General features: G+C 39.0%; 3 protein-coding genes across 40 annotated transcripts in view; 1 reads left to right on the top strand and 2 right to left on the bottom strand.

Moving 5' to 3' along the window:
* LOC135983898 (general transcription factor II-I repeat domain-containing protein 2A-like) overlaps nt 1-27,929 on the bottom strand; it is a 984,084-nt gene that overhangs the window by 224,260 nt on the left and 731,895 nt on the right. The window lies entirely within an intron of this gene.
* The window catches only part of PPP3CA (protein phosphatase 3 catalytic subunit alpha), a 299,060-nt gene that overhangs the window by 202,636 nt on the left and 68,495 nt on the right, over nt 1-27,929 (top strand). For all 38 annotated transcript variants that reach the window (XM_005278513.5, XM_005278516.5, XM_065597626.1 and 35 more), the window contains 3 exons: nt 15,116-15,227; nt 16,728-16,873; nt 25,859-25,998. In XM_005278513.5, the coding sequence (XP_005278570.1) occupies nt 15,116-15,227; nt 16,728-16,873; nt 25,859-25,998 (398 nt within the window). The remainder of the gene's footprint in view (nt 1-15,115; nt 15,228-16,727; nt 16,874-25,858; nt 25,999-27,929) is intronic.
* Nucleotides 19,617-21,969, bottom strand: LOC135983897 (general transcription factor II-I repeat domain-containing protein 2A-like). Its single transcript, XM_065597612.1, has one exon. It carries the CDS (start codon nt 21,729-21,731, stop codon nt 19,923-19,925), a length of 1,809 nt encoding a protein of 602 aa, XP_065453684.1. The 5' UTR covers nt 21,732-21,969; the 3' UTR covers nt 19,617-19,922.

The following is a 27,929-nucleotide window of genomic DNA, read 5'->3' as shown; positions in this document are numbered from 1 at the left end:
CAATAAAATATTTAAAAGTTAAGTATAAATATATTAAGCTATAAAATTGCTTAAATAATTGTATATAGATGTAATGCATCCTCCTGGTTAGCAAAAAAGAAGTATGAAATATAGCGTAAAGGCTATATTTATTGGGCAAATCAAAATGTTTTAGGACTATTTAAGCAATAAGAATCAACCTTTCTTTAGGAAAATAAGTAAAAATTTCAAAACAAAATTAAAACTGATGATGTAAATCAAGGTGTCCTGCTTGCTGATTTAAATCATGATTAAAATAGTTTAATTAAATCAATCCACCCAGCACTTCATGTTTTAAAATGCATTTCACTCTTCATTTATCTAAATTTCACCTATCTGAATTTCAAATTATTTTTGTTTTATTACGTTTATTATCTATCAGCCAACTGAGAATGAGGCTCCTTTGTGCTAGGTGCTGTACAAACATAGAATAAGAGACAATCCCTACCCTGAATAGCTGACAATCCAAATAGACAGGACACAAAGGGGTTGGCAAAGAGATATAACAAACAAGCAGAGTGAACAGAGTGATGGTTTGCAAATGTTATGTTAGTTCCATGATTTATTTTAACTTTTTTCATAGTTTATTTAAATCCTTTGGGTGAGGTTTGGTAAAGTGCTGTGGAGGGGGGAGGAGGGGAAATTAGCTAAATGGAAAGACAAAGGAAGGGAAGGGAGGAGTGGGAGGCATTGGAGTCAGGCAATCAGCACGGGGGAGGGAAAGTTACGATAAAATTTTGGAGAGATCTGAACTACAAGCCTTTTAATGGGCAGCCTAGAGCACTGACCCTGCAATTGTTCCCATGCAGAAGGACCCTTGCACCCCCATAGAGCGCCATTGAAGACAATGGTATTTTGTGCAGATACAAGGGTCCATCCTCCTGCGCCCAGTTGTAGGATGAGGGTGTGCTGTTAGACAAGTCAGCAGAGTGATTATTTTTTCAAATTGGCAAATGCTTATCTGAATTCAAAACTGGCAAATTTAATCTAATCCAAATTCAGATCAGATGTGGTCACCATGAAATAACTGGTTATTCAAAATGACAGTAACTTTGGACATATGAATTAGATACCCCTTCACCAAAAGTTCAAACCCCTATCGTTTGAATTAAAGGAGACTCTCCTTTATCTGTTATTACTAGTAGTATAGGCCCTATGATGCACAGTTCAGCAGTTCTGATTCCATTGGTTAGAAGGGAGCAGTACACACACAAACACTGGCCAGTTCATTATAATATGATTACACAGAAGCCTCGTGTGCCATTTCATGCAATGCACAGCACTATTTCACGTGTTTTCAGTACGTAGTCCCTGCAACAATAGGCTGTTACCTTCTAAAATTTTGGAAGTATACTGTCACAAAGAGCTAAAGCATTTACAGAGAATGTATGCAAAGCTGGCTCGTTTATTTGCTCTCTAGTTTACGTATTTATTGTATGATTTATTTGAGGGGGCTCTTTTCTGATTCTGTAAAAATAGTTTGCATTATTAGTCCATTTATTTATTTATCCATTTATTAGTCCATCTTAAAATTTATTTTAGTAACCAAATCCTTCAATCATGGGGCATTTTGTAAATAAAAATGTATTATCCAAAACTTAATACCATAATATTCTAAACATCTACTACAAAAACCACTTCTTTACTAAAAAAAAAGAACAGGAGTGCTTGTGGCACCTTAGAGACTAACAAATTTGTTAGTCTCTAAGGTGCCACAAGTACTCCTGTTCTTCTTTTTGCGGATACAGACTAACACGGCTGCTACTCTGAAACACTTCTTTACTGCATACACCATCAGTATAGCAGTCTGTCACCTTGAATCATGTTTGCTTAGTTAATATATCCTAGACACTTGGGCTGAGCCTAAATTCATTACTGTTTGGTAGCTGAACATTTTATTTACAGTTGCATGCAATTTTAGCTGTAACAATTAGAATAAATGTGTTTGTCTTACATTTCAACTGTTTACATTACAACTGAGTGACATAACCAGAAACCCCCCAAGTTTCAAGACAAGAATGATTCTTAAATACAATATGAAAGAGATGATTAAAAAAACTTCTGACTTCACTAAGCAGTCAGCCAATCAGCGAATGTACATTTTGTAAAATCCTATTCTACATTGTGTTTCCATCCCAATGTGCCACTTATCCACCCATATAGGGCGCTACCATGAACACACAGAAAATATGTGAACTGGCACTTACATGGTTCAGAAATTACTCTTTGTCTTATATTTTTAAGCCTTAAAAATAGATGTTTCATCCTTAAAAAAGTAATATATTTTTTTTCTGGTCACCTGACTGACTCCATGCTCCTGTCATTTTATTAGGGACCAGCTTTTGTTTTAAAGCCACATTTCTGAATCACAAGCATCTTTTGATTCAGGGCTGTTTAGTCAGGAGTAAACACTGCAGATTCTCCGCTCTCACCTTTCAGTAAGTGGCTGACAAGGAAGGGAAAGTGGTTCACAGGAATAATGTTGTATTGGGCGACCTTGAGGCAGGGAGCTGGTCTTGGTGGTAGAAAGATGATCCTGGGGAAAAATGAAGAAGGAACAGACTCTGACCAGCTTTAGGTCATGCTGCAAAACCTTTCTCTTTTTGAGAAAGTTTTTCTAATCTCACCAGAATGGCATTTATCCCCTTTGCTTCCCTCAAAGATGCTGTCAAATCCAAATCCAAAGATGCTGTCAAATCCACTAGCTACCTCACTTTGCCACTCTAGTAATATGGAAGGCATTCAGATACTATGGTGAAAGGTACCAGAACAAAATTCTAAGGCAAACAGAACTGGAAAGTCACGAAGGAAAAGAAGTAATCTGGTTTCTGCTGCTTTGGCCTACCACCAGATTTATGTTAAGCGTGCTGAATTAGGTTAATAATTGGGCAGGAGCCTTATGGTAAAATACAGGTCTTGCCAGAAGTGACTTTGGTGATTCAGTAGACAGCAATCTTCACTCTGAATCTGTCCTGATCAACTTCACAACAAAAAACAGTGTGGAGTGTCGTGTCTCATCTTGTAAACGCCAAATTAACCAGTCTAGATAGCTAGTATTTCAACAGTAGCTAGTCTAATATAGATAGGATGGATGCATAGAGAAAGGTCTAAGTCTAGACTAATGAACTGCAGCATACAGGACCCATCTTCCAGAGACAGCATCAACAGTAGCTACTATAGCAAATTTAGAAAGATATGAAAAAGAACGCTCTGGTTGCCTTACACTGTTCGAGATAAGCATCAACTCTCTCGAGGATATTATCAAGAGGATAATTTTCCTGGAATGAGCTTTAATAGAAAGTGGAGTCTGTCTAACGTGATGTAGGTTACACGGTCAGAGATCCAGTTAAGTAATGAAGACTTAAATTGCATCTGCTGTGGCAAATTTAGGACCTGTCATTTACCACAGTGCAACTGTGAGCAGGCTTAGATGACATGATGGTAAAAATGCCTGAGCTTGTCTGTGCTACAGATCATTGCTGAGCTCTCCCCACCCCCACCAACCTCCCTTTTTATTTTGGACAGTGCAGATAAGGGGCTGTTAAGCCTTCTTGCAGCTTCCAAATAGAATAAAAAGGTGGGCCAATGTACTAATGAAATACAAATAAAACATGTCACTTTCTGCCTTCCACTGCACAACACACAGCAGTTTGAAACTGACACAATGCAGTTCAGACCTGGCTGTGTTTCTGTGGTGGGCGAAATTATCCCTATCTATAGGCTGCCAGGTATTCAGAATCCTTCTGGATGAAAGGTGCTATATAAATGTAAGCCATTATCATTACAAACAGAATTGGAAATTGCATAGGGTAGGAGGAAGGAATTTGAAAATGCGAAGGGAAGAGATTAAAGCACACTGCGTATCTATTAAATGTGAGTATGTAGAATAAACAAAAATAGACATTTTGTGTTGATTAAAATATAGTTGATGCTGCTTAGCACAATAAAATCTCTAGGCATATTCTAGACTGTAAGGCCAGAAGAGACTATCATGATCATCTGTTCTGACCCCCTACACATTGCAGGGCACATCCACCCACTCCTGGAGTAGGACCAATACCCTGTGGCTGAGTTACTGAAGTCCTCAAATCATGATTTAAATACTTCAAGTTAGAGTATCCACCATGTACTCTAGTTCAAACCGGCAAGTGACCTGTGCCCCAGGCTTCAGAGGATGGCAGAGACTCTGTTTGTTTGTTTTTTCACCTATCTGACTTGGGAGCAAATTCCTCCCTGACCCCAATCAGTTAGACCTTGAGCATGTGGTATACACACCAACCAGACACCTCAGAAAGAATTCTCTGTAGTAACTCAGCTCTCCCCCTCTATGTCCCATACCCCTCTGTTCGAGATATTTGCTTATAGCAGTCATGGACGGGCCATAGGCTATTGTAGGCAATTTCATCATCCCAGCCCCTCCATAAACTTATCAAGCTCAGTCTTAAAGCAACTTAGGTCTATTGATCTCGATACTCTCCTTGGAAGCCTGTTCCAGAACATCACTCCTTCGATGGTTAGAAACCCTCATGTAATTTCAAGCCTAAACTTATTGATGGCCAGTTTATATCCACTTGTTCTTGTGCCAACATTGGCCCTTAACATAAATAATTCCTTTCCCTCCCAGGTGTTTATCCCTCTGAGCTAACAATAGAAAGCATTCAATCTCCTCCACCTTCATTTTGTTAGGCTAAACAAACCAAGCGCCTTAAGTTTCCTCTCATAAGGTAGGTTCTCCATTTCTCTCATCCTAGTAGACCACCGTCTGAACTTGGTTCAGGATGAATTCTTTTTTCTCACACACGGGAGACCAGGGTTGCGCACAGTATTCCAGATGAAGTCTCATCGGTGCCTTTATAATGGCAATAACGCTTCCCTATCTGTACTGGAAATACTTACCTAATGCATCCTAGGATTAGCCTTTTTAATGGCCACATCACATTGGTGGCTCATAATCATCTTGTGATCGACCAGTACAGTGAGGTTTTTCTCCTCCTCTGTCACTTCCAACTGGTACCTGGGTTTATAGCAAAAAGTCTTGTTGTTAATCCCTAAATGCATGACTTTGCCCTTTTAAATTTCATCCCATTTCTATTACTTCCGTTTTCAAGGTTGTCCAAGTCTTCTTGTATGATATGCCAGTCCTCCTCCATATTGGCCATATCTCCCAACTTTTGTCATCCACAAATCTTATTAGAACACTCCTTTTTTTTTTTTTTTTTTTTTTTTTTTTTGTTCCAAGGTCATTAATGAAAATGCAAAATAAAATCCGTCCCAAGACCAATCCTTAAGGAACTCCACTAGTAACCTCCCTCCAGCCTGATAGTTTGCCTTTCATCATGACCTTTTATAATCTCCCCTTTAAACCAGTTCCTCACCCACATTTCAATTCTCATATTAATCCCATCTTCTCCAATTTAACTAATAATGTCCCATGTGGGACTGTACCAAATACTTAACTGATTTTCTAGATCTTATCTACCTGGATTTCAGTAATCTTCTCAAAGAAAGCGATCAGGTTAGTCTGGCATGATGTACCTTTTGTGAAACCATGTTGTTTTTTTGTCCCAAGTAGTCTTTACTTCTATGTCCTTAACTACTCTCACTTTCAACATTTGTTCAAGACCTTTCATACAATTGAGGTCAAACTTGCTGGTCACTTTTTTTTCTTAAATATAGGTGCAATTCTCCAGTTATAGGATATGACCACTGAGTTTATGGATTCATTAAAAATCCTTGGTATTGTTTGGAATTTCATATGCCAATTCCTTTAATATTCTTGGATGGAGATTATCTGGGCCCTCCAACTTGGTCCCATTAACCTGCTTGAGTTTGGCTTCCTCCTTGGATAAATATTAATAAACAATTAAAATTTGTTTTACTATCCAGCTATTGCAATATATATAATATGCTTTTTTCAATCTAGATTTTCCTCCTATCTTCTGCACTTGCAATGTTTTCAGGAGAAATGGTTATTTTGAAGTGAATGGAGCTTGCAGGGATGAGAGAATGAGTTAAAAACTAACCTAGGAGAGGAAATGCCCAGCGAATAAGAGTTATTGTATAGGTGTCAAATTGTTGCTGCTTCCTACAATAATAATAATAACTACTACTATTTATTAATCTTCTATTTCAGTAGAACGTAAAGGCTTCAACCAAATTAGGGCCCCATTATGCTAGATATTGTAAAGATGTATATTAAATTGAGTCCCCACCCCACAGAGTTTACAGCCAAGAGGCCCCAGTCTTCCAAAGACATACACACATGCTTAACTTTAGGCACGTTGGTATTTCTTTTGACATTAGTGAGCATGTTCATGTGTGCAAAATTAAGCACAGTTAAGATTTTGCAGGATCAAGGCCTAAAAGACAAGTTATCATAGGCGGATGAAACGAACGAGCGTGCTTATTTTCTAGATAGAATGATACAAGGCATAGTCTCTTGTGACTGACTGAGACTTTCTCCACCAATTATCTATCTTTTCTTTTCCCTTGGTTGTTCCTCAGTGCTTCTTTACGTAGAATAACAATCTTCTGCAAATTAGAACATCTGATTAGGTAAACTCATTTCCTAGACTCTAACTACTCATAACATTTCCGTGTTTGTGGAACGTTTCAGGTTTTTAACAGTGCAGTATAGAGCTCTCAATTTGCCCTTTCAAGCAAAGTCAGTCCAGTCATGAATAAAACTGACCCAAATGAATAACACAGGCCAGTACTTTTAAATCCAAAAAATAGTGGTGACATGAGTGACTCTGCACTAACAGTATCTAGAGCCAGGAAACAGGTCAAAAGTTTTGATATCAATCTGAAAACTCTTAATTCTCTTAAATCATCCAGAAGGTCAAATCCCTAGTAGCCTATGCCATATCATATGTATATATATTTATATGGTGCTTTTCACCAAACTCTTAGGGGGGAAAAAACCTGACAACTATAATGTACGCAAAATTTAATGCAGTAATATTGTATACTTATTTAAATGAAATTTTATAATTGCCCATCCTTGCTCTCACTCAGAAATATATAGAGGCTTAAATCTTTCATCAAATTTCATTAGAGAAATTTTAAGCATTTTTGACAGGTTTGGCAAAACAGTTCAGACAAAATAAAAATTGTCTCAAACTTCAAAACAAACAAAATGTGAGTATTTGAGGGTCATAAATTTACATACTTCTGCTTTTGCTGGTATATCATCTGGAAACAGTCTCTGAAATTGCAGAAGAAACTGGCCTTTGGTATTCCCAGCGTGAACCAAGTAGTTTTGGAAATCTTGGGGAAGAGCCTGATCTTCAGAAATTTCCACTCTGACTTCCAGACCAAAATTGGTTTAGAGAAGCATCTGAAATTTTAAATCCTTATGTGAAATCAGCCTTTTAAAAATTATTTATCAACAGCTTCCAAGAAATAAGTTGCATACAAGTAAATACTGTTGTCAAGTACATTCTGGGTAAATAAGTTTTTTTTTTTTTTTTAACTGAATGCTGAAAAAAGATTATTTTATTATCTCCCAAATCCCCCCTCACCCACTTTCCAGTGCCGTGTGGGGGAAGTAAGTGCCTTTAACCTTTCCTAGTAGCCTGAATTCTCTAATCTGTTTTCCAGTAAACAGCTTAGTTCTCAATAAATATTTTTGGGCTGGGAGATGAGATTTCCTGTGTGAAGTGTTTATTTTTTTCTTTTTGGCAGAGTGAATAAGGCTGTTCTTGAAATACCTTAAATATCCAAGGTTCTCCTCTGCATATTGCAGAGATCTTTCCCAATGCCTACAATTCTAGTTCCCTGGGGTCTTTTTTTTTTTTTCCACTAATTTTGGTGAAGGATCCTAGATCCAAAATGGTCTATTTTCAAATTGCACAGAAGCCCAGATTGAACCATCTCTTTATTTCAGGGCAAGTCAATGTCCTCTGTATCGCTGAACAATAGCAGACTCAATTCCGATATTCCAGGGCGAGGTATGGTAACAATGATATCACCACGCAGTGTACATTAATGAAGAAGCAACGGGCTTTCAATTAGCCTGACATCAAATGGGAGTTTTGCCTAAGCAAAGAATGAAGCTTAGCTCATCTCCAAGAAGATGTCCTCATGGAGCTTCCCCAATAATGGGAGGAGGAGGTTTGTTTTCTCCACACCCACTGACTGAGTCACAGGTGTGTCCCCAAAACTCTCAGAGGCTGCTCCCTTTCTCCAAGGCCCCATGCGGTCTCCCCCATCTCTCAGGGCCCACACCACTCCCTGCAATGCCTGGCAGTGCAGCTCTGTTGGAGTTACGCTAGCAGAGCCTCCTGAGAAGGGGTTCTTCCCATGTGCAGAGAGTGGAAAAGGTATAGATGAAGCTCTGTTATGATTTCCAGGTAATCTCCGTGGGAGCAGGTGGAAGGATGATGCAGTCCTAATACCCTGCCTGCTTTTCCTACCCCTTTCTCCTGAGCAGATTGTAAACACACAGAGAACCCTTTGTGGGACACAGGAAAGGGAGGGAGATTATTTAATGAAGGAAGCTGACCACCCCATCATTACCCTCACTCCTGTTTGCAGAATAAATCCACGTGCAGAAGCAGAGATGTCCCTGGGACAAATTGAGCCTGACCAGGGGGTCCTAATTGCACAAAATTGGGATTACAAAATAAAAAGGTGTCCTGATTCAAGCGAGAGAAGTTCAGACTGAAATCTAACTTCCAATTGAAGTTCCTAAAGTATTTGGTTAAAAAACTAAGTGAAGCACTTCAGAAAATGAATTGGATTATTTGTTAGCTCGCCTTGTTTTGCTTTAAAAAGAGTCTCTCTTTAAGAAATGAACTAGGGACTACATGAGCTGAGCAGTTAGAAAGGAAAATAACTGCAGCAGCTGTATTTTGCATATGATCATTTAAAATAAAATCATATGGGAAACCAGTTAGAAGAAAGCATTTCAGTAACTAAGCCTAGAGGTGATAAAGGAGCGTGCAAGTGTCAAAACAAGATGATAAAGCAGCCTGGGAATATTCAACAGATGGTAAAAAGAAAACTTAATGTCTAAAATATGGTTCTCAAATAACACATTAAAATAAAAACTACTCTGATTCTGGCCCGGGGAGTGAGTTCGGGAGAAGGATTGGCTACATTGTAGATTTCACAAGGGAAGATGAAAAATTCCACAACAGCGGCAACACAATTCTTTTGCCTTTTTAAATTGTAAATATGCCTCATGTAACCTCTGGATGCATGTGCATCAGATATAAAATGACACAAGATAAAACAGAATGAAATTCACAAAAAGGCAACTCAACACGAACTTACCTCACTAGAGAAACGCCAATTCCTACAAGTCCTCCCCCCCCCCCCAACCTCAGGCAGAACTTGAGTTAAGAGACAGACCCTTCTGCATGCCCCCACTCCTACACACACACAAATCTTGGCACCATTAAAATCGATGAGAATTTTGCCATTAACATCCGTGAGTTCAGAATTTCACCCTCTTCCTCTGTAGGACAAGAGCTGAAGGCTGGTCTCCCACAGATTTTGTATCTGTATAAATATTTCAGATAGTGGTGTGATTTTTTTTTTTTTAAACCAGAAGAGTGATACCAGTACTACTTACAGTGCTGGCGCAGTTATGAGTCTAAAGGTACCTTATATTGATATAGTGTACTCCCCTTTCTTTAACTTATACCAGTATAAACATTTTTATACCGATATAACTGCCTCCATACTAGAGGTGTTTACCACTTTTACTGGTATACTTAAAATGGTACAACTTTTAACTTGGGCTTTGTCTACATATAAATCTAAAGTTAAGGGGCCATGCTGATAATACACTGTCCACAGTCCTTTAGAGATTAAATAAAGGATTGTTAAAAAGACGAGTGCAAGTATAGCTCACATTATTCCTTTCAATGTGCAATACCTTGCACTTATCCACAGTGACTATCATCTGCTATTGTGTTGCCCATTTATCTAGTTTTGTAAATTCCTCCGTATTACCAGCTCTCATGATTTTTATCACAAGTTAATATTTTTTAAAAGCTCGAGCTCCTGGAGTCATGTTATTATGTGAGAATCTCAGCTTTTGTTTTTAAAAGAGTTAGTTTCTAGCCCTTATGGTTATGGAGAAAAACTAGAAAACGTGATCCTTAAAACATGATCCTAAAAACTAGAAACCATGATCAAAAACCTGAAAAATAATCAATTTTTTTAAATTCCCCTGATGATTAAAACAAGCTTGTGATTTTTCAGCATCTCACTCGTGAATTTTGAATGCTTGATACTGGCAATGTTGGGTCTTATGTTTCTCAAAGCCTCAAAGATAGATTTAGGAATAATCCACAACATCTAACTGTTAAATAAAAGAGGCATTAAGTAGACTGCACAGATATCAGTAATGGATGACCCTGTCAAAACTTGATTTTAAATATGATTTTTTTAATTTAAATTACTTCCGCATGATATGGCTACATTTAATAAGAACCTTGGTGAGACCACTTCACCATAGTAATAATAAACACTTAGCATTTCTATACCACCTTTCATCCAGAGAACTGGAGACACTCAGCAAACATTAAGTGAGCTTCACAGCATCCCTCTGAGGAAATCAATATTGTGATTTACATTTGGCAGACTTGTTAGCTGAGGCTCAAAAACATTAAGGAATTTGCCTGAGGTCACACACTGAGTCAGTGACAAACAACGGGCAAAACAAAGCAGTCCTTCCATTGTACTGCATTCTAACCAGGAGAGAACACTGCCACCCCATTGTAGCATATGGGGCTCTGAGGGAGCACGGTGGATGAGGAGTGACTAAAACAAAGGAAATGCCCAGAAGACAAAGATGCTGCTCAGGTTTTAATAAAACCTTGTCATCAACCATATTTAGACACAACAAATCCAGCATCTTGGCAGGGGTTTAGACTAGATTACCCTTGAAGTCCCTTCTAATCCTATGATTCTGTATACAGTGTGGTCAGATCTGCCTGGTATCTGCATAGAGAAAAATCACCAGGCTTATAATTAGAATAAAATGTCTTCTTTAGAAAGAAACACAAACCTTCAATGGGGAAAGGTGGCCTCTTTAACCAAAGAATAACTAGCAGATTTCAGTGATAGGAAACCTGAGTCTCACCATTTAATGACAGATTTATACTAACAAAATATAACTTAGTCACAATTACATTTACAAGAGGGGAAAGGTCAGGTTTAAATGTTGTGACATTAAAGTATGTTTCGATTCTGAAATGCAACTATGTATATGGTACTTTCTTGTTCAACAGACCTGCTTCCTGTTTGTGTGTTCAGTCATAACTGACTACTTTGGCTAAAAGATTTTTTACTTCGGTTGCTAAGGTAGAACCAACATAGCTAAGAGGGAGTGAGCTGGCTGCTAATCAGTAAAATAGCACACTAAATTAGAATTTTGAGACACTGTGTTACACAAATGTCTCTGAGGCATAATGTTAATATGCTGGCCTACATTTTCAACAGTGGCTTTTGTAGTCTTTGGTACCTAACTTGAGACGCCTTAAAGTAACCTGATTTTCCAAAAGTGCTAAGCACACCTGCCCTCTGAAAATCAAGCCCCTTTTAAGGTGTCTCAAGTTGGGCATTGAAAATTACTAGTGGTGTGAAAATTTAAGCTTGTGGAAACCCCTGTCTTCATTACTGCAGAATTTATTATTAGTGATGATGATGCATATGATGGGGGGAAAAACAACTTGACTTTTAGCTGGTAGGTAGAAAAGTCACCTTTTCACTTTTATAAATTCAGCACGTCTCTTATAGAAATAACTGAAAGACACTAAGCATAAACTACATGATGCAGTTTGTTGAGTTATATTTTAAATACTTCACCATTTTTTATAAACTCAGTCTGCAAGCATATGAAAACAGTTCAGAGATCTATTAGCAGTGACCAGACTGGGAGGTCACTGCTATAAATTGTCATAAAGGACCACAGAGGAAAATCAATATAAATAATGCATATTCTTCATGCAAAATCCCGAGAGGGAGTGTATCATTTTGTAGTTAAAGGAATACTTTCAGTTTTAAATCATGTTTACAAAAAACAAAATTCCTATTTTGTCTCCTTAATAATACTGTGGACTGTTAAAACTGAAGGGAATTTTAAATAGCTAGGGTTAGATCCTCAGCTGATGTAAATCAGTTCTCCAGTTTTGCACCTTCTGGAGTCATTAACAACTCTGCAAAGTGGATAGAAAATGTTAGGAAATCAGAATGGTTGTTTTTTACATGTTCTCAACAGTCATTGTTCTTCTTAGCATACGCCCAACATGCCTCACGTGGCACGTGACCAGGAATCTTCACTGAATTTGGTCTGCCAGTTGGATCATTAGCTTCTCTGGGCTGGGTACTAACAGGGAGTGCCATGTGAATGCTGATCCACTGTGCTGAGATGTAAATGATTACATCAGGTGCAAGGCAGTAGAGAATTAGGCCCCTTTTTTCCACCATTCAGTTTGCATTTCATTTAGTCTGTACAGAGAAAATAGGTTTATCAAGTAGTTGTTCTCATTCACTAGCACAGTGCTACAATGTTTGGGATGCAAATAATATAGAGGAAGGTTAACTCTAAAAGTAACACTTGGACCTTAAAAAAACCCAACCTATTAGCTATTGTAAAATTTTGGTAAAAATAATATAATTTAAATGTTAGGCTTGAATTGCGTAACAGTATCAAAGAACAAAGAACTTTCCCCGATTGGATCAGGAGGTCATCTAGTCCAGTATTCTGTCTGACTGGCTATTACTAGAGGGATCAAAGGAAGATGCAAGAAACCACACCATTGGTAAATGTGAGGTAATCTGTCTCCTCAAGGAAGTCTCCCCCTAATACTTAATAGCTAAAACCTCCATGTTCCAGGCTTAAGACAATCTTTATCTCCCTCCCAAAACTCATCTTTTTGCATCAACTGTTATAACGCTGGATATTCTGTTATCTCTGTGTGTGTGTGTGTGTGTGTGTGTGTGTGTGTGTGTGTGTGTGTGTGTGTGTGTGTCTAATTACTTTTTGAATCTTGCAAATTTCTTGTCCTGTTTAAAAAAACATTGAAACACCTCTTCACAGTATAGATAGATTATGGAAGAGGTCCAGAAGGCTTACACTCCTCTAGTTTTTTATTAACAAAGCATCTCTCATATGAAATAAAGTCTGTGGGCAGTGTTTGTCCCAATTTTTGAAGTATCAAAAAAGATAAGATGACTCGGCAAGAGCCATAGCCTGAGGTTAACTTCAAAAACTAGAGCTCTCTTTCTCTCACTGTAATCTAGACGTGTGTGACATTCAGCTCCTTTTCTTAGCACTGCTTGATATTTTGGGATTTAAGCAGTGTAACACATCCAAAGAGATCAAAGCGTTCAAGAACTCCTGAACACATGATAAAGCCAAAAGATGCAGTCGTGGTCAAGCTATTCAGATAAAATTAATGTTGATCCTTTGAGATCAGACCTCTATCCTCATTTAAGTGTAATCCTCAAAGAGTCCTTACAGATGCAGAAACCTGCAGAAGGCTCCCCAGAGGTACTCTCTGTGTGGGTAGATGTGAACCCTAGGATTGCTGAGTTCTGCCTCCCCATATGCACATAACCCTCCAGGATGTCCACAGTAATTTAATCCTGATTTATGTCTGACTTAATTTACCTCGTTTCTACCTCTGCACTTTGACATCCTTTCCCATTCCCGCACCCCCAAGAAGGTGGTGGTGGTAGTACTGTCCAGGGGATGAAAGGAGGCTGGGTGAGCTGAGAAGCGTGCTGTGTAGATGCAGGCTCTCCAGTCTGAGGGAGTTGTTCTGTGCCAGAATTCCCAGGATCTACTGACTCTGTAGGTAGCGTTCTCTGCTCCTTTTATTTACTGCACTCCAAACCTCCGGGAGGGAAGCAGGAAAATTTGTGTGTATAAACTCCAAGCTTCCAGACCTTTACACATACTTAGCCCTAAACTCAAGAGAAAATTCGCTTTGGTGTTTGTGTTTTATGTAACTATAGATACAGAATAGTGTGTTTTACAAAGAGCATGAAAGAGTTAAATTCATTTTTAACATAGGAGGGAACAAAGTAGAAACTGAAACATTCAGAGATTAAAAAGATCATCAATAGCCTCATCCCCTTCCTCCTTATGATCAAGAAATGTCAAATTATAAGCGAGAATGGAATCACCAAAAATGGTTCACTAAAAGCGTGAGGGTTTCAAAGTGTAAATTGAAATTCTTCAAAAACCAAACTCTCTCAAATCCCAGATCATTAACCAAATACTGTGTAAGTACAAGTGAGATTTAAAAAAAAAGTATAATATATACATTTGGTAGATTAAATCAAAGTCTTTTTACTGTATATGCTAAAACCTGAATTCAGGCACTTTCTTTTTCTCCTGCAACAGACATTGATCTCATTAAAACCCAAATATTACTGAATTGGGTTAACATTTTCAAATCTGTGTGCCTGTGGTTATGTACTGTTATAAAAGGGTCTAATTTTCAGTGGTGCTGAGCACCTTAATTTAAAGATTATGGCATGAGTTCACCTCAGACTTTGGAAAGCTGCCTGCCAAACCCTGTTGCCCGAGGTTCTAGAACCTGCCAGCACTGTCCACATGGTGGGTGGAGCTAGACAAACCATGGGTCTCTTAACTCTGCTTGACTGACTGACTCCAGACTTGTGCAAAACTGCCAGTGTTCACTACAAGTTTTTTGTATACAAATTTTCCAATTTCATGAATTCAGTGATTTTTCATAAGTGCTTACGAAATTGTTCCAGGACAATATTTTGTTACTTCTGTCATGAAATGCAGATTTTCCTGTGAAATGGTTTCCATGGCAGATTTCTGTCCAACCCTCCAAGATAGATTGGTCTTATTTTCCCTGGACATGCAAGAAAATAATTCTCAGGAGCTGTGGTACACAAATGTGTGTAAAAGGAAAATGTCACTTAGCAAGAGTATACAACTACATTGAAGCCTAATAATTGCTATGAAGCTACCTTAAAGCATGAGAAACAATCTGCATAAAATATATGAACAGCTGGGTATACCTTTTGAAACAAGGCTAAAATATTTTATACCTTTGTCAATCACTGTGACTATTTTCATGTTTTTGTTTTTGTTTTACAGTGTGTGCTGTATTTGTGGGCCTTGAAAATCCTTTATCCCAAAACACTGTTTTTACTTCGTGGGAATCATGAATGTAGACATTTAACAGAGTATTTCACATTTAAACAAGAATGTAAGTGTGCTTTAAATTCACAACCTCTTCCATATTACATTGTAATTGTTTGTTACTTAGTAAGTACTCATGTAGTACTTAATGTCAATGATTTTGCATCCTTAAACCATCCTTCTCTTAAGGGGAAACCCACTGAAGGGAAAAATATAATGCAAAAATCTCTGTTTCAACATATGGCAAAATGGACAAGCGAAAGGATTGGTAATATGAAGGGGTTAAGGACTGTGTTCTTGAATCATGGAAAGTCTAAAGATACCTGGGGAAACTTTATCAAATACTGTAGATGTTGGGGAAGCTACAGTTTCTGCACTTCTGTGCTCCTTCCTTCTAGTGTGCCTACAAAACAAAAAGCATGATTGTCTTGGTATCTCTGCTAACATTGGTCTCTTAGTGTACAACTGTGCACCATCTCTTCCTTCAGTTTGGGGTCGGAACAAATAACACTTCTTAACATTACCTTTCCAGGTAAGCTAATGTAGATTGGAGTAGGATTGTAGTCCTCCACCAGGGATATTATGCAGTTGGGAGGGCAGGTACTTTTGTTAGGCAACGCCTCAATTAAGATTTAATCTATGGTATGAAAAAGCTTAAGAATCCCTTTAAAAGATTGTTACTTAATATAGGGCATTTTCCCTTCTAAATTGGAAGTGTAAACATACAGTATCATGCATTTCTTGTAAGTTTTTTTTTTTTAATGGCATTCTTTCCTTTATTGTATTAAAGAATACTGGGATACTTCAAAGATTATTGGCTGTAGACCTTGATTTGCACAATGAATAACCTTTGTCTGCAGTAATATAAACTGAAGCTATTGCATGGTTCCACATTCCCACTTTAACATAAAGGATGGGAAAAAATGTTAATTGGTTCAAATGCTCCATGGTTTACTGAGTTTAATATGCATATTGGTAAATTAACATTTTGGATTCATTGTATTAGCTCATTCATTTCACAGTGATGTTTCTGCACATAATTAATTACAAGGATGTGGGTTAAAGTTCAGATTCCTCTGCATAGAGCTGTTCTTTATGGGAAATCATTTAGTAGAGAATAATAAGTTTTCTACAGAATTTCAAAGCTTTCTATGGAATTTCTTAACAGGAATATAATTCTGTATTAAATTGGTTGGTTTAACACTTCTGTAGAAAAAAAATTCTGTATTAAATTCTATAAGCTTTTAGACTAACTTCTATGGAATGCTGTTGAAGTTCTATAGAATCTTAGTAGTTTCATCTCTATTAAATTATGTAGAATTTTCCCAACAGCATGTAAAAGTAACCCAGATCTCTAGTGCCCAAAATGTGTGTGTGGGGGGGACTCAGTATGCACAGTGATTTATTTTCTGTAAAATATTATTTAGGATTTTATGATACAGTTCTACTCCCATTGAAGTCCGTTGGCCCTTTCTAGTTGAGAGCAGGACCAAGCCCTTAAATTACAGTAATCTTTTTCTTTAAAATACTGAACACCGTCTTCTGATACCATCTTACTATCCAAAAGGTAAAATAAAGTATTCAGAACGAGTATATGATGCCTGCATGGATGCCTTTGACTGCCTTCCCTTGGCTGCTCTGATGAACCAACAATTCCTGTGTGTACATGGTGGCTTGTCTCCAGAGATCAACACTTTAGATGACATCAGAAAAGTAAGTCTGGGTACTGTTCAAGTCTAATAAACATTAAAACCATGTATTAACATAAAATGAGAGGGTTTTTTAATGTAGTTAATTTGTTTAAGATTTATAGGGAAAGTTATTGGTTTTTCATTGTCACTTTGCATTCAAACTAATCTTGAACACTGTCGTCCTTTTCTGGTCTTTCTAAAACAGGAAAAAAAGGAAATTTGGACCTTTATTTTATTGAGGAAGCTTCCAAAATCTTTGTTAGTAATGAAATGTAGGATTCATCTTCTTTGCTTTTTGAAAAATTAATTTAAAGTAAATAAGTTTGGAAGCATAGTCGAATGTGGAGTCGTTAGATCATTCCTTTCTTTTGGAACCTTTTAAGCATCCTGTTGATTATTTATTGTGGGTTGAAATAATTGAGTATTGTGAATTTATTTGGAGAAATAAAACATGTGTACATGTGTGGGTTTTTATATAACTATACTTGCAACAAACATAATAGATTTTATATGGCAACCAAAATAACTTCAGAGATGGGTAGTGAGCTCTTTTAAAAATCTGGCCCTCATTTATGTGCCTTAATGGGAGCTGAGCTATTTTGAAAATCTGGTTGCAATAGTGGGTACCTGGCATGTGAAAATCTGTTCCAGAACTTTCTTGAATTCTGGCTCTGTGTTCACTTTTGCACCCTCAGATATAAAACTGAACCTGATAAGCTATTCTCATTGGCTGGGTAGCAGAATCAGTGAAAAGACAACTAGACATGCCTCAAGCTGTATCCTGTGTAACCTGCTTTGTGCCTTACTGGTCTCAGTATGGCTCTGCTACGGAGGAGCGGAGATGTAACAGTGTTCTCCTTCCCCTCCTTTCAATCTAGAGTGCATCAGTTTTTCTTGAGACAAGTGGACAGGAACAAACTGAGAAAGCAAGAAATGCCTCACTCCATATGTCTTACTTCCATCATACTATTGCAGCAGCAATGTGTTTGCAGTGAAACTAATGACATACTCTAAATGCAGGCAGTCGAAATGGGAACCAGGGATTGCCTTGTTAGATGTGAGTGTCTATAGAACACTTAATATGCTTTAGGAGGTTGATTTTCTACCACAGAGGGAGGACATGCTCATTTACTTTCGTTCCCTACTATCTAACTGTCAGTATTGCTTTGAATTACCCTGCAAAATTTTCTCTCTGTAAACTGAGGAGTCTGATGGCCAGGGTTACCTGGACAAGAGTCCTGTCTTCGGAGAGACAGAATCTTTGTGATTCTTGTCTTGCATTTTTTCCAAGTAGAACAGTCTCCAGTTCTGCTGTGACAGTGAAAATGATACTGATTCTTCTTGACATTTGTCCCTTGGAAGACCTGCCCCAATTCTGAAAAATGTTTCCAAAACCTTTCATTTGTGCAGTTCAGTTCCCAAGAAAATGTTGCTGTGTGCTGTCTTTTAATTGCATAACATGGCAGACCATTTATTCAGTGTTCAGTGCTTGATGAGTAATATGTGACCGCTGATAATCACATTTTCCTTAGCCATCATTTGAATAAACAGTACAGATTCCCTGATTCAAAGGCTCTTTCTAAAGGTTATTTTTTAGTTACTTCACTAACTACACTGTGCCATTCAAGTCTACTTTCCCCTGAAGGGCCATATCCCTCTCAGGCAAGGTCAATAATGCTTTTGGAAAAAATCCTTCCAAACTGTCTGTTCTTGGTCTATTCCTTGTGTGCATCCAGGGACCTCCTGAGGTGGCTTAATGAATGTTTTGGCTGCTGCTTGCAAGAAATCCAGTCATTCTCACTGGAAGGTGATTTCTTTCTGCGACCTTTCTGTCTGTTTCCAATGCGATGTAATGCAAGATGTCTTCTGCTTGTTATCAGTAATAGATCTGCAGTTGCTGGCATTAGAAAGAGCCTTGCATGTGAATTGCAATGGAAATTTACTTTTTTCCCCCCTTTCCTTTTAAGGGTGGTAATTTCATTTCTCTTGACCTAACCCTGAGGGTGGGATTCTCAAAAGACCTTAGTTTTGGCCTAACTCTTCTTCCATTGCAGAGCAGAGTGAGGCCAATCCTGAGCACTTCGGAAAATCCTCCTTTTAAAAGACGCTTTGTATTGTGAACTGTCTCTAGTCTAGATTCACTACCTAAAAGATCATACTTAGAAGCTAGTGAGGCCATTCAGAAATAACCACTGGAGTTGAGGAGGTGAGCTAGGAATTTTTCACCCTGCCTCAATGGAGCCAAGTGAAGAATCTAAGATTGTTATGAACATATCAGGCTCACAACTATCTGTAGTGATTCTCAGTTGAATCCAGATTCCAGTTCAAGATCTTTCCCCTGGTATTCCAAGGCCTCCGTGGCTTGACCCTAGCTTCCTGAGTTGTTTTTCTCCTTCTGAGACTGACTTCACACAACAACTAAGTTCCACTGGAACAATGAAACGGTCTGGCAATAGGAGAGAAGGCTTTGGCATGTCAGACACAGAACTTGGATAGGAGCTGGACCCAGAATGTGGAGTTCACTTCCCACAAGAGATAAAATGACTGCAGATGCAGCCACTTTAACTAAATGCAAAATTTATTTCTTTGACTTTTCCTCAATACGCTACACAAATGCACAAAACTCTCTACATTTATCAAGCTATTTTTCTGTTGGCACATCTACACAGCCTGCAGAAGTGAGCCTCCTTGCCTGGATCAACAGACTCAGGCTCGTGGGGCTCGCGCCGAGATTCTAACAATGATTGTGTAGACCAGGGGTGTCAAACTCAATTGCACAGGGGGCCAAAACTCAAAACTCGCGGGCCGAACAGTATAACCATTTATTTAACAGACTAAATATTTATGTTTTTTAACCATTAATATGAACCAAAATACAGGATATCATTCCAAAATAAATACATTTCAACTTAAAATATTTTGCTCTTCATAAAAAAATATCCTGTCAATACAATACATTCAAAATCTGTACATGCTGGAATATTAAAAAATCTGAAAATATAAATAAAAAATTGAATTTAAAGCAAAAGTATAATCATAACAAATCATAACATTCCATTTTCTTGTCCTATTTAGTCAGAGCCTGATACTTGGAGTCTTTTCTTTGCAACAAGTTCGTTTATGTTTGGGGTTAGGTTCTGTGTTGTGAAGATTCTCAGGATCGATTGCAGGTGTTCATCAGTGAGGCGACTCCTGTGTGACGTTTTGTTAATTTTCATCACAGAGAACAGCTGCTCACACAGATATGTGCTGCCAAACATGGACAGGATTCGAGCCGCATGTTGGCGGAGCTGCGGCATCGCTTCAGGAATGAAGCGAGTGAACTGTGCTGGCCCCGCAGTGTCGTACTTTGCCTTCAGTGTCCCGTTACATTGCAGTTCTATCAGCTCCATCTGCATTTCTACAGGTGCGGTTTCCACATCGACTGCAAATGGGTTGCGAAGCAGCTCGAAGTTACTTTTCTGTGCCTCAAAGTCACTGAAGCGCCGTGCGAACTCAGTGCGCAGCGCGCTGAGTTTTTCAGCAAAGGTGGCATTTGGGAAAACTGTGGCACTTTCTTGGTTCCGTATTACTTGGCAACAGGGAAAGTGAGACAAGTTGCATTGGTGCATTTGTGTCTCCCATAAGCGCAGCTTCACTTGAAATGCCTTCACTGCATCATGCATATCGGTTATTATGTGCTCCCGTCCCTGGAGTTGAAGGTTTAAAGCGCTAAGATGCGACGTTATGTCAGCCAGGAACGCCAACTCACATTTCCACTTTTCATCCCGCAGAACTGTGCAGTCTTTCCCCTTACTGTCCATGAACTGGCAGATTTCCTCTCGCAGCTCAAAGTGTCTTTTGAGAACTTTTCCCCGACTTAGCCACCGGACCTCCGTATGATATGGCATATCACCAAACTCGCTCTCTATTTCCCGCAGAAAAGACTGGAATTGGCGGTGATTTAAACCGTGGGCTCTGATAAAGTTGACGGTTTGTGTTACAGTGTTCATCACATGATCCATTTTTAGGACTTTAGCACTCAGCGATTCCTGGTGTATGATGCAGTGATACACTGTCAACTCACCGGCACAGTTCTCCTCCCGCATCTTTGAGCGCATCCTTCCCACCAGTCCATTTTTTTCACCACACATAGCAGGTGCGCCATCTGTTGTAAGTCCAACGAGTTTTTCCCACGGCAGTTTCATGTCGGTTACACTTTGAAATACATTTCCAAAGATGTCTTCTCCTTTCGTTGTCCCGTGCATCGATTTAATGTCCAGTATTTCCTCTGTTACGCACAAATTGGAATCCACACCACGGATAAATATCGCCAGCTGTGCAGTGTCAGTCGCGTCAGTAGTTTCATCCACGGCAAGGGAGTATGCAACAAAATCTTTTGCTCTTTCAATCAACTGTGTTTTCAAATCAGTCGCCATCTCACAAACCCGATTAGCAACAGTGTTTCTGCTGAGGCTTACATTTGCAAACGCTCGCGTTTTATCTGGACAAAGGACGTCGCACACTTTCATCATACAATTCTTTACGAATTCCCCCTCGGTAAACGGCCGTCCTGATTTGGCGATCTCTTCGGCCACAATGAAACTTGCTTTCACAGCAGCTTCACTTTGTGATTTTGCTTTGGTGAAAAACGTCTGCTGGGATGTCAAATTCTTCTTCAACTCCTCTACCTTTTGTAGCTTCTGTCCTGCGCTCAGGTTTTTGAATTTGTTCTCATGTTTCGTCTCGTAGTGCCGTCTTAGGTTATACTCCTTCATTACAGCGATATTACTCCCGCAAAGGAGACACACTGGTTTACCTGCAATTTCAGTAAACATATACTCATTCTCCCACCGGCTTTGAAAGCCTCGGTTTTCAGAATCAAGTTTTCTCTTGGCCATTGTTGGGGTCTAGCTTTGATTTGATATTAGCGTTGTATACATCAACAGACCGCGAACTTGAACCGCGGCTTGCCGTTGGCGGCAATTGCACTGCATCATGGGATTTGTAGTGTGTGTTATTGGGGCGTCATATCACAGGGCCATTAAAAACAGATATATAAAACGATTTCGCGGGCCGGATATAGTTGTATGGCGGGCCGGATGTGGCCCGCGGGCCTTGAGTTTGACACATGTGGTGTAGACCAGTGGTTCTCAAACTTTTGTACTGGTGACCCCTTTCATACAGCAAGCCTCTGAGTGCAACCCCCCATAATAAATTAAAAACACTTTTTTACATATTTAACACAATTATAAATGCTAGAGGCAAAGCGGGGTTTGGGGTGGAGGCTGACAGCTCGTGACCCCCCGAGGGATCCCGACCCCCAGTTTGAGAACCCCTGGTGTAGACTGCACTTTGAAGTTGTGGCTTTTGAGCTGAAATCCGGGCTCTGAAGCCTAGGGAGGAGGATGGGCTTCAGAGACTGAGTGTTTAACCGAGGAGTGGAGGCTCACTTCTGCAGGCTGTGCGGACATACCCTTACAGGCTAAGGAGGGGAGAGAGAGAGAGAAATACATTTATATTTCAGTTTACTTGGAAAGCCTTCAGGTACAAGAGTGACGGAGCCATATGTGATGCTTTGGGGTTTCACCCAGACCAGTTAAGGGGTTGTGTCACCATGTGCCCTGTAACCCTGGGTACTTCTGTGCTGCACAGCTGTGGCTCAGAACTGTGACACCAGCAGCCTGCTTTGCAGCACAATGACCTCACCCTGGCCTCCACCAGCCTGGTTAACCCTTGCAGCAGGGTGATACCAAGAGTCCTTCCACTTCTAAGTCTCCCCAAAACCATCTCCCCTGCAGTGCTCAGCCCCTCTCTCTGTAGCACTCACAAAGCTTATCAAGTTTGCTACTCCTTTAAGGAGACAGTACACAGCACCATCCTGTTAGTTTGACCGAGGATTTTATTCTTCAGTTTGAAACAATGCACTGAAATGGTTGTGTAATAAAACAAGATTATGTTTATTAACAAAGAACAGGTATTTAAGTGATACCAAGTAGAAAGAATTGAAATAGAAATGGGTACAAAGTAAAAATACGCTTCTAAGACTAAAATCCAAGACAAACTAGTCTTTTGTCCAAAGAAGTTTTCTCACCATGGTCACTCTTGCAGCATAGTTGGCCAGTCCTTAGCCAGGATGCAATATAGAGCCCAAAGTGCTTGGTTTCTTTGTCTTCTCAGGTGAAGGGTGACAAATTGGCTTTTTGCCTCAGTTTATATTTTACCAAAGTGTATTTACCCTGTTTCCAAAGGCAGGAAGGCTTTCTATGGGTGCAGGCTCCATCCCTGTTGAGATTAAGTGATCAGCTTCCTCTCACTTGCTTGTCTGATGGCTTTGTTTTACCTTGCATGTAAATGGGCCTTTCGTTGTCTTAGGTCACACCTCGCTTAATTTGCATTGGAGGCACAGTCAAGGCTGTGAAACAACATTTCTTTGTCTAGGACAGGCTGAATTCATGCTCTGCCTCCCAAACACCTCTTAAGAACATATTTCCAGCACGCATCTGTAACTTTATGTATACAGTCCATTTATATGTCATACAATGATTTTCAGGATCAGCGTATCACCAGTTTACATGACACCTTTGAGATGCATACTATGGAGCAATGAGTGTTTCAGGCTCGATATAAGTTACAATATGGGGATCCCTCTGCCAGTTGGCATTCAGGGGCTCCCAGAGTCACACTTCCCTGCTTATAATGCTGCAGGAGGGTTAGCTACTGGCTGAACCTTAGGCCTATTATTGATCCTTCTTTCCTGGCTGGGAGATCAGAACCTTCTTTCCTGGTTGGGAGAGAACCTGTTTCTCTCGTTGTTTGATCACAAACTTCAAAGCATAATATCAGTAAGTATTCATAATTCCTCATAAAATGTTAATGCATACATTTCAGAATGGTATCAATCACCAGTGGTCACTGGCTTTCATAAAAGACCTTACTCAATATTCTTTTATATAGTACAATAATATATGCATACATTTCAGAATGGTATCAATCACCAGTGGTCACTGGCTTTCATAAAAGACCTTACTCAATATTCTTTTATATAGTACAATAATATAATGTACAAACAGTTGATTCAATTGCTTATTCTTTATGGTTCGGACCACTTGTTCTTCCCCCTGGGATGTCTGGACCCTGATTGTCAGACCAGAAAAATACATAGATATTTCAACCTCTGGAAGCTTAGCCTGCAGACAGACAGGTTTAATAAAATGAGACAGAAGATCAGATCTCTCTAAATCTGACTGTCCCTTTAATGGTGCTCCATTAGTCCAGCAAAGGAGGTATTAATGCAACAACCAGTCACTACCACAGTGGTGTGTTAGAGATGTAGAAACATGGTTAGCTTACACAGAGATGAATAGGCTTCCAAAATGAAAACAACTCCAATATTTTTAACATCTCAGGTGAGGTATGTTACACTGATACCTGTATTTAAGTGTCTTGTTAGATTTTGTTTTTAAACCTCATAAAGGTTTATGAAGACAGGCATTACGCTGTTTAAATTCCATAATTCCGTTGTTACCTATTCTTTAGTCTAGAGAGATTCCCCCCTCCCACAATAATGCAGCACTGAAAGAAATCTTATATAGTATTTTATATTACAAATGTGTAAATTGAAACCATTCAAAATTAATATTTTTCATTTTACTTTTAAAACTTAGGGATTTTCACATTTGTAACACTTGTTGAAGGAGATTGGCAAATAAAAATACACATTTTTTTCCATTCTTTGAAACTACTAAATAAATCGTTGTAATAGCCAGGAATACTTTGTATCATGGTGAGAAACTGATACACTAGTAGTAGCTTTTTCATTTACACCAATTTGATTAAAACATTATCTGCATTTTAATTAATGAATGTAAAGCTGTATTTGCAAGCTAAAGTTTTGATTAAACAGAAATAGTCTTTTGCTAAAAATTTGTTGTTGTCACAGCATAGCAAAATGGTAGGTTAAAATTGTTTAATGCTTAAATTCCAGGTTAGGGTCATTAACATTTTCAGAATTTTTTTCATTAACAAGTCTATTCATCCTTGGCAATCAGCAGGTTTTTTCATAATTATGAATGTGTTATTTTATTTTGCTGTATTACAGTTACAAAGGCATGAATTATTTAGAGGTCTGAAACAAGTTAGAAGTGTGGGTTTGCGATGAATATTTCATGATGAGCATGTGAAGGTAGAAATGCAGAGGCCTTCTCTTATTAAAAACTTTTTAACTGAGTGTGGAAAAAATGAAAAATCACTTATATTGCCTTTCACTTCCTAGACAAAATGGAGAATTTGATAGATTTGTCAGACTGATTTATAAACATATCTTTACAGGGTGCTTATACATAGTTTTTGTTCTGAAAAATATCAATTTTTAATGTTGCTCCTAGTTTTTATGCTGTCTTGTTTGCAGTATAACTGTATAATTTGCTAATTTTTAACAGATTCTGAAAGAAAGAGGGATTCTTTGCTGCAGCTAAATAAGGTTAAAGTAGAAGTTAATGAAAGCTATGAGATGCTACAGTGCAGTGCCATTACCTTAGTACTTTAAAATTTTATATTAGATATATCTTAATTGAAAGAAATTTGTTCTGGTATGACTGTTGTCATTTTCCCTTAACAAGTCCCTAGCTCCTTTAGTCAAGTTTCATGATGGATGAATAGTCCTAAAATACAGCAGGTCACCCAATATTTGCCCACGGCAGGGCAGGAACTAAAGAGTCACGCTTCAATTGCACAGAATGGAGCAAAAGCATCTGTCCTCCTTCTCTTTTAAATGCAGAGATATGACTCACTTATGCTGTAGGTGCCAGCTCCATTGTCATCCAAGTATCCACCATATTAAAGATGAGAGCAGCTGGGCCCCAAATTGCAGTATGCTGTGGGCCTCAATTTGCAGGCTTATCACTAATGTGTTTTTTATGGATGTTTTCTGGATGCCTAATAACAAGTTAGTATCCAATCTATGTATATTTTTAACTTCCTAAATAATAAAATGTGTAAAGTTAGTATTTCTGTCTTATTTTCTTAGTTAGATCGATTCAAGGAGCCACCTGCATATGGACCTATGTGTGATATCCTGTGGTCAGATCCCCTAGAGGACTTTGGAAATGAGAAGACTCAGGAACATTTTACTCACAACACAGTTAGAGGGTGTTCATACTTCTACAGGTAGGGTCATTTTCTTAATTAATGATTCTCTACTGACTAGATGAACAATTGGAATCATGGATGTTATGTGCTTGCTTGCAATCTGCACCGTTCTTCTAATCATAATAGTGTGTGTTTGGGAGCGGGGCCTATATTGTTGCATGGGCTTTGTTTTATTTTCAGTTCTTTGTTTGCCATTGTTGAATTGCTCTACAATTTCTGGAAATAATGTTGACTTTTTAATTAGAGAAGTTTTAAGGTAGGTTTGAATGTTGGTCATTAAAAGCTCTCGCCATCCACTGTGCTGAAATGATAGTTAAGAGTTGATATGAAACATGCGTGGCTCCTAAACTTAAGACTTTATACTAGGAATCTGACATAGTTGTGATAATTTGAGTTTAGTATGAAATTCTTTGCTACTTGGTCAACTTCGGAGCTGAGCAAATAATTTAGACAATGAATCTTGAATCTTTCTGTTCTGTACCTATAAGCCAGGGGTCGGCAACGTTCGGCACGCAGCTCACCAGGGTAAGCACCCGGGCGGGCCGGGCCAGTTTTATTTACCTGCTGGCGCGGCATGTTCGGCCGATCGCGGCCCCCACTGGCCGCGGTTCGCCATCCCGGGCCAATGGGGGCGGTGGGAAGCGGCGCAGGCGAGCAATGTGCTGGCCGTGGCTTCTCGCCGCCCCCATTGGCCCGGGACAGCGAACCGCGGCCAGTTTGTGATTTATTTTTATTTTTTTTAATAGTTTGCAAACTTTTAACACTCGGTCAATTTGATTGTGAACAGTTCTCTGTGATAAATTCATGATACGAGTGTTGGTTAATTGTGGTTGGTCAGATACAGTACAGGATATTATATTTCTTCTTCTCTGGCTGAATGAGTACACCAGCACTTCTGGTGCACCTTTCCATGGTTTTGAATTTAAATTTTGATTTCTATGCATATAGCTTTGAAATTGGCTTTCCAGGAATGTTCATGCCAGTGAAACTTAAGTGTGCAACTATTCCTGGAAGGTGAATGCAAAACGAGTACAAATGCATTTGAAAACCAGAGTGAATATTTGAAGAAAAATATGTTCAGTGTTTTCCCAGCTCTAATCCTCCTATTCCCTTCTTGGAGAGTTCTTCTGTCCCTACACAAGTGGGGGTGGGGGGGGAGAGCAGTAGGCTGTCTTTTTTCCACTCCTAGCCTGTTTGAGGCAGCCAGTGTAATCTTTTTCACTCTCCTTATGAAGAGAACGGGGCCTTGTTAGGGGTTCTGTCTCCATTTCCCTTTCCACAGTGTGTAATGGGCCACAAAAATACCACATCTTCTGTCAGTGCAGGTGCTTTGCTAACTATATATTTGTTCTCGGCATCAGACCCAATGGCATGGAGTATTCTTGGAAGCATTTTCCCACAGAAAATAGTCTAAAGAAATGCCTTTGAGATTGTCCTGGTGAAACTTTCAAGACCCTGTACTTCAAGCCCCTGGGTAGTCCATGGTATTTGGGTCTTTGTCTTCTGTCATGTCACCAATGCCATGACCACTGGGCTTCGATTCTGAGAACTCCCTTTTTGTGGAACTCTCATGTTGTGCTCCAGTGGCATTAATTCTCTAGGAGCAGCTTAGAATAGGAATATATCAGAGTGACAAAATTTGGCAGAAGGAGAAAGTGATAGTGTGAATGGTGCATTTCATTAAAATTTTACTAGGATGTGGGTGGGACTTCCTTGCTCAGATGATTGTTAATCGAAATGAAAGGTTCCATATCCTGGCTGACCAGTTCCACTTCACCCCAGGGTTAGCAGTGTCCAAGCTTGGGCTTTCCAAAGAAGCTCAATGAGAGTTTGGCACTCAGTTCCCATAGGTTCCTATGAAAACCCTTTCTCAAACATAATTCCTGTTTCACAGCTGTTTGGGGACCTTTGTGCAGTGAATTGGTAGCCTCAGTCCATGTCTAAAAGCC

The sequence above is a fragment of the Chrysemys picta genome, chromosome 5, assembly GCF_011386835.1.
Source record: "Chrysemys picta bellii isolate R12L10 chromosome 5, ASM1138683v2, whole genome shotgun sequence".
Lineage (NCBI taxonomy): Eukaryota > Metazoa > Chordata > Testudines > Emydidae > Chrysemys > Chrysemys picta.
Note: the sequence above shows the minus strand (reverse complement) of the source record. Positions and strands in the feature narration are given on the sequence as shown.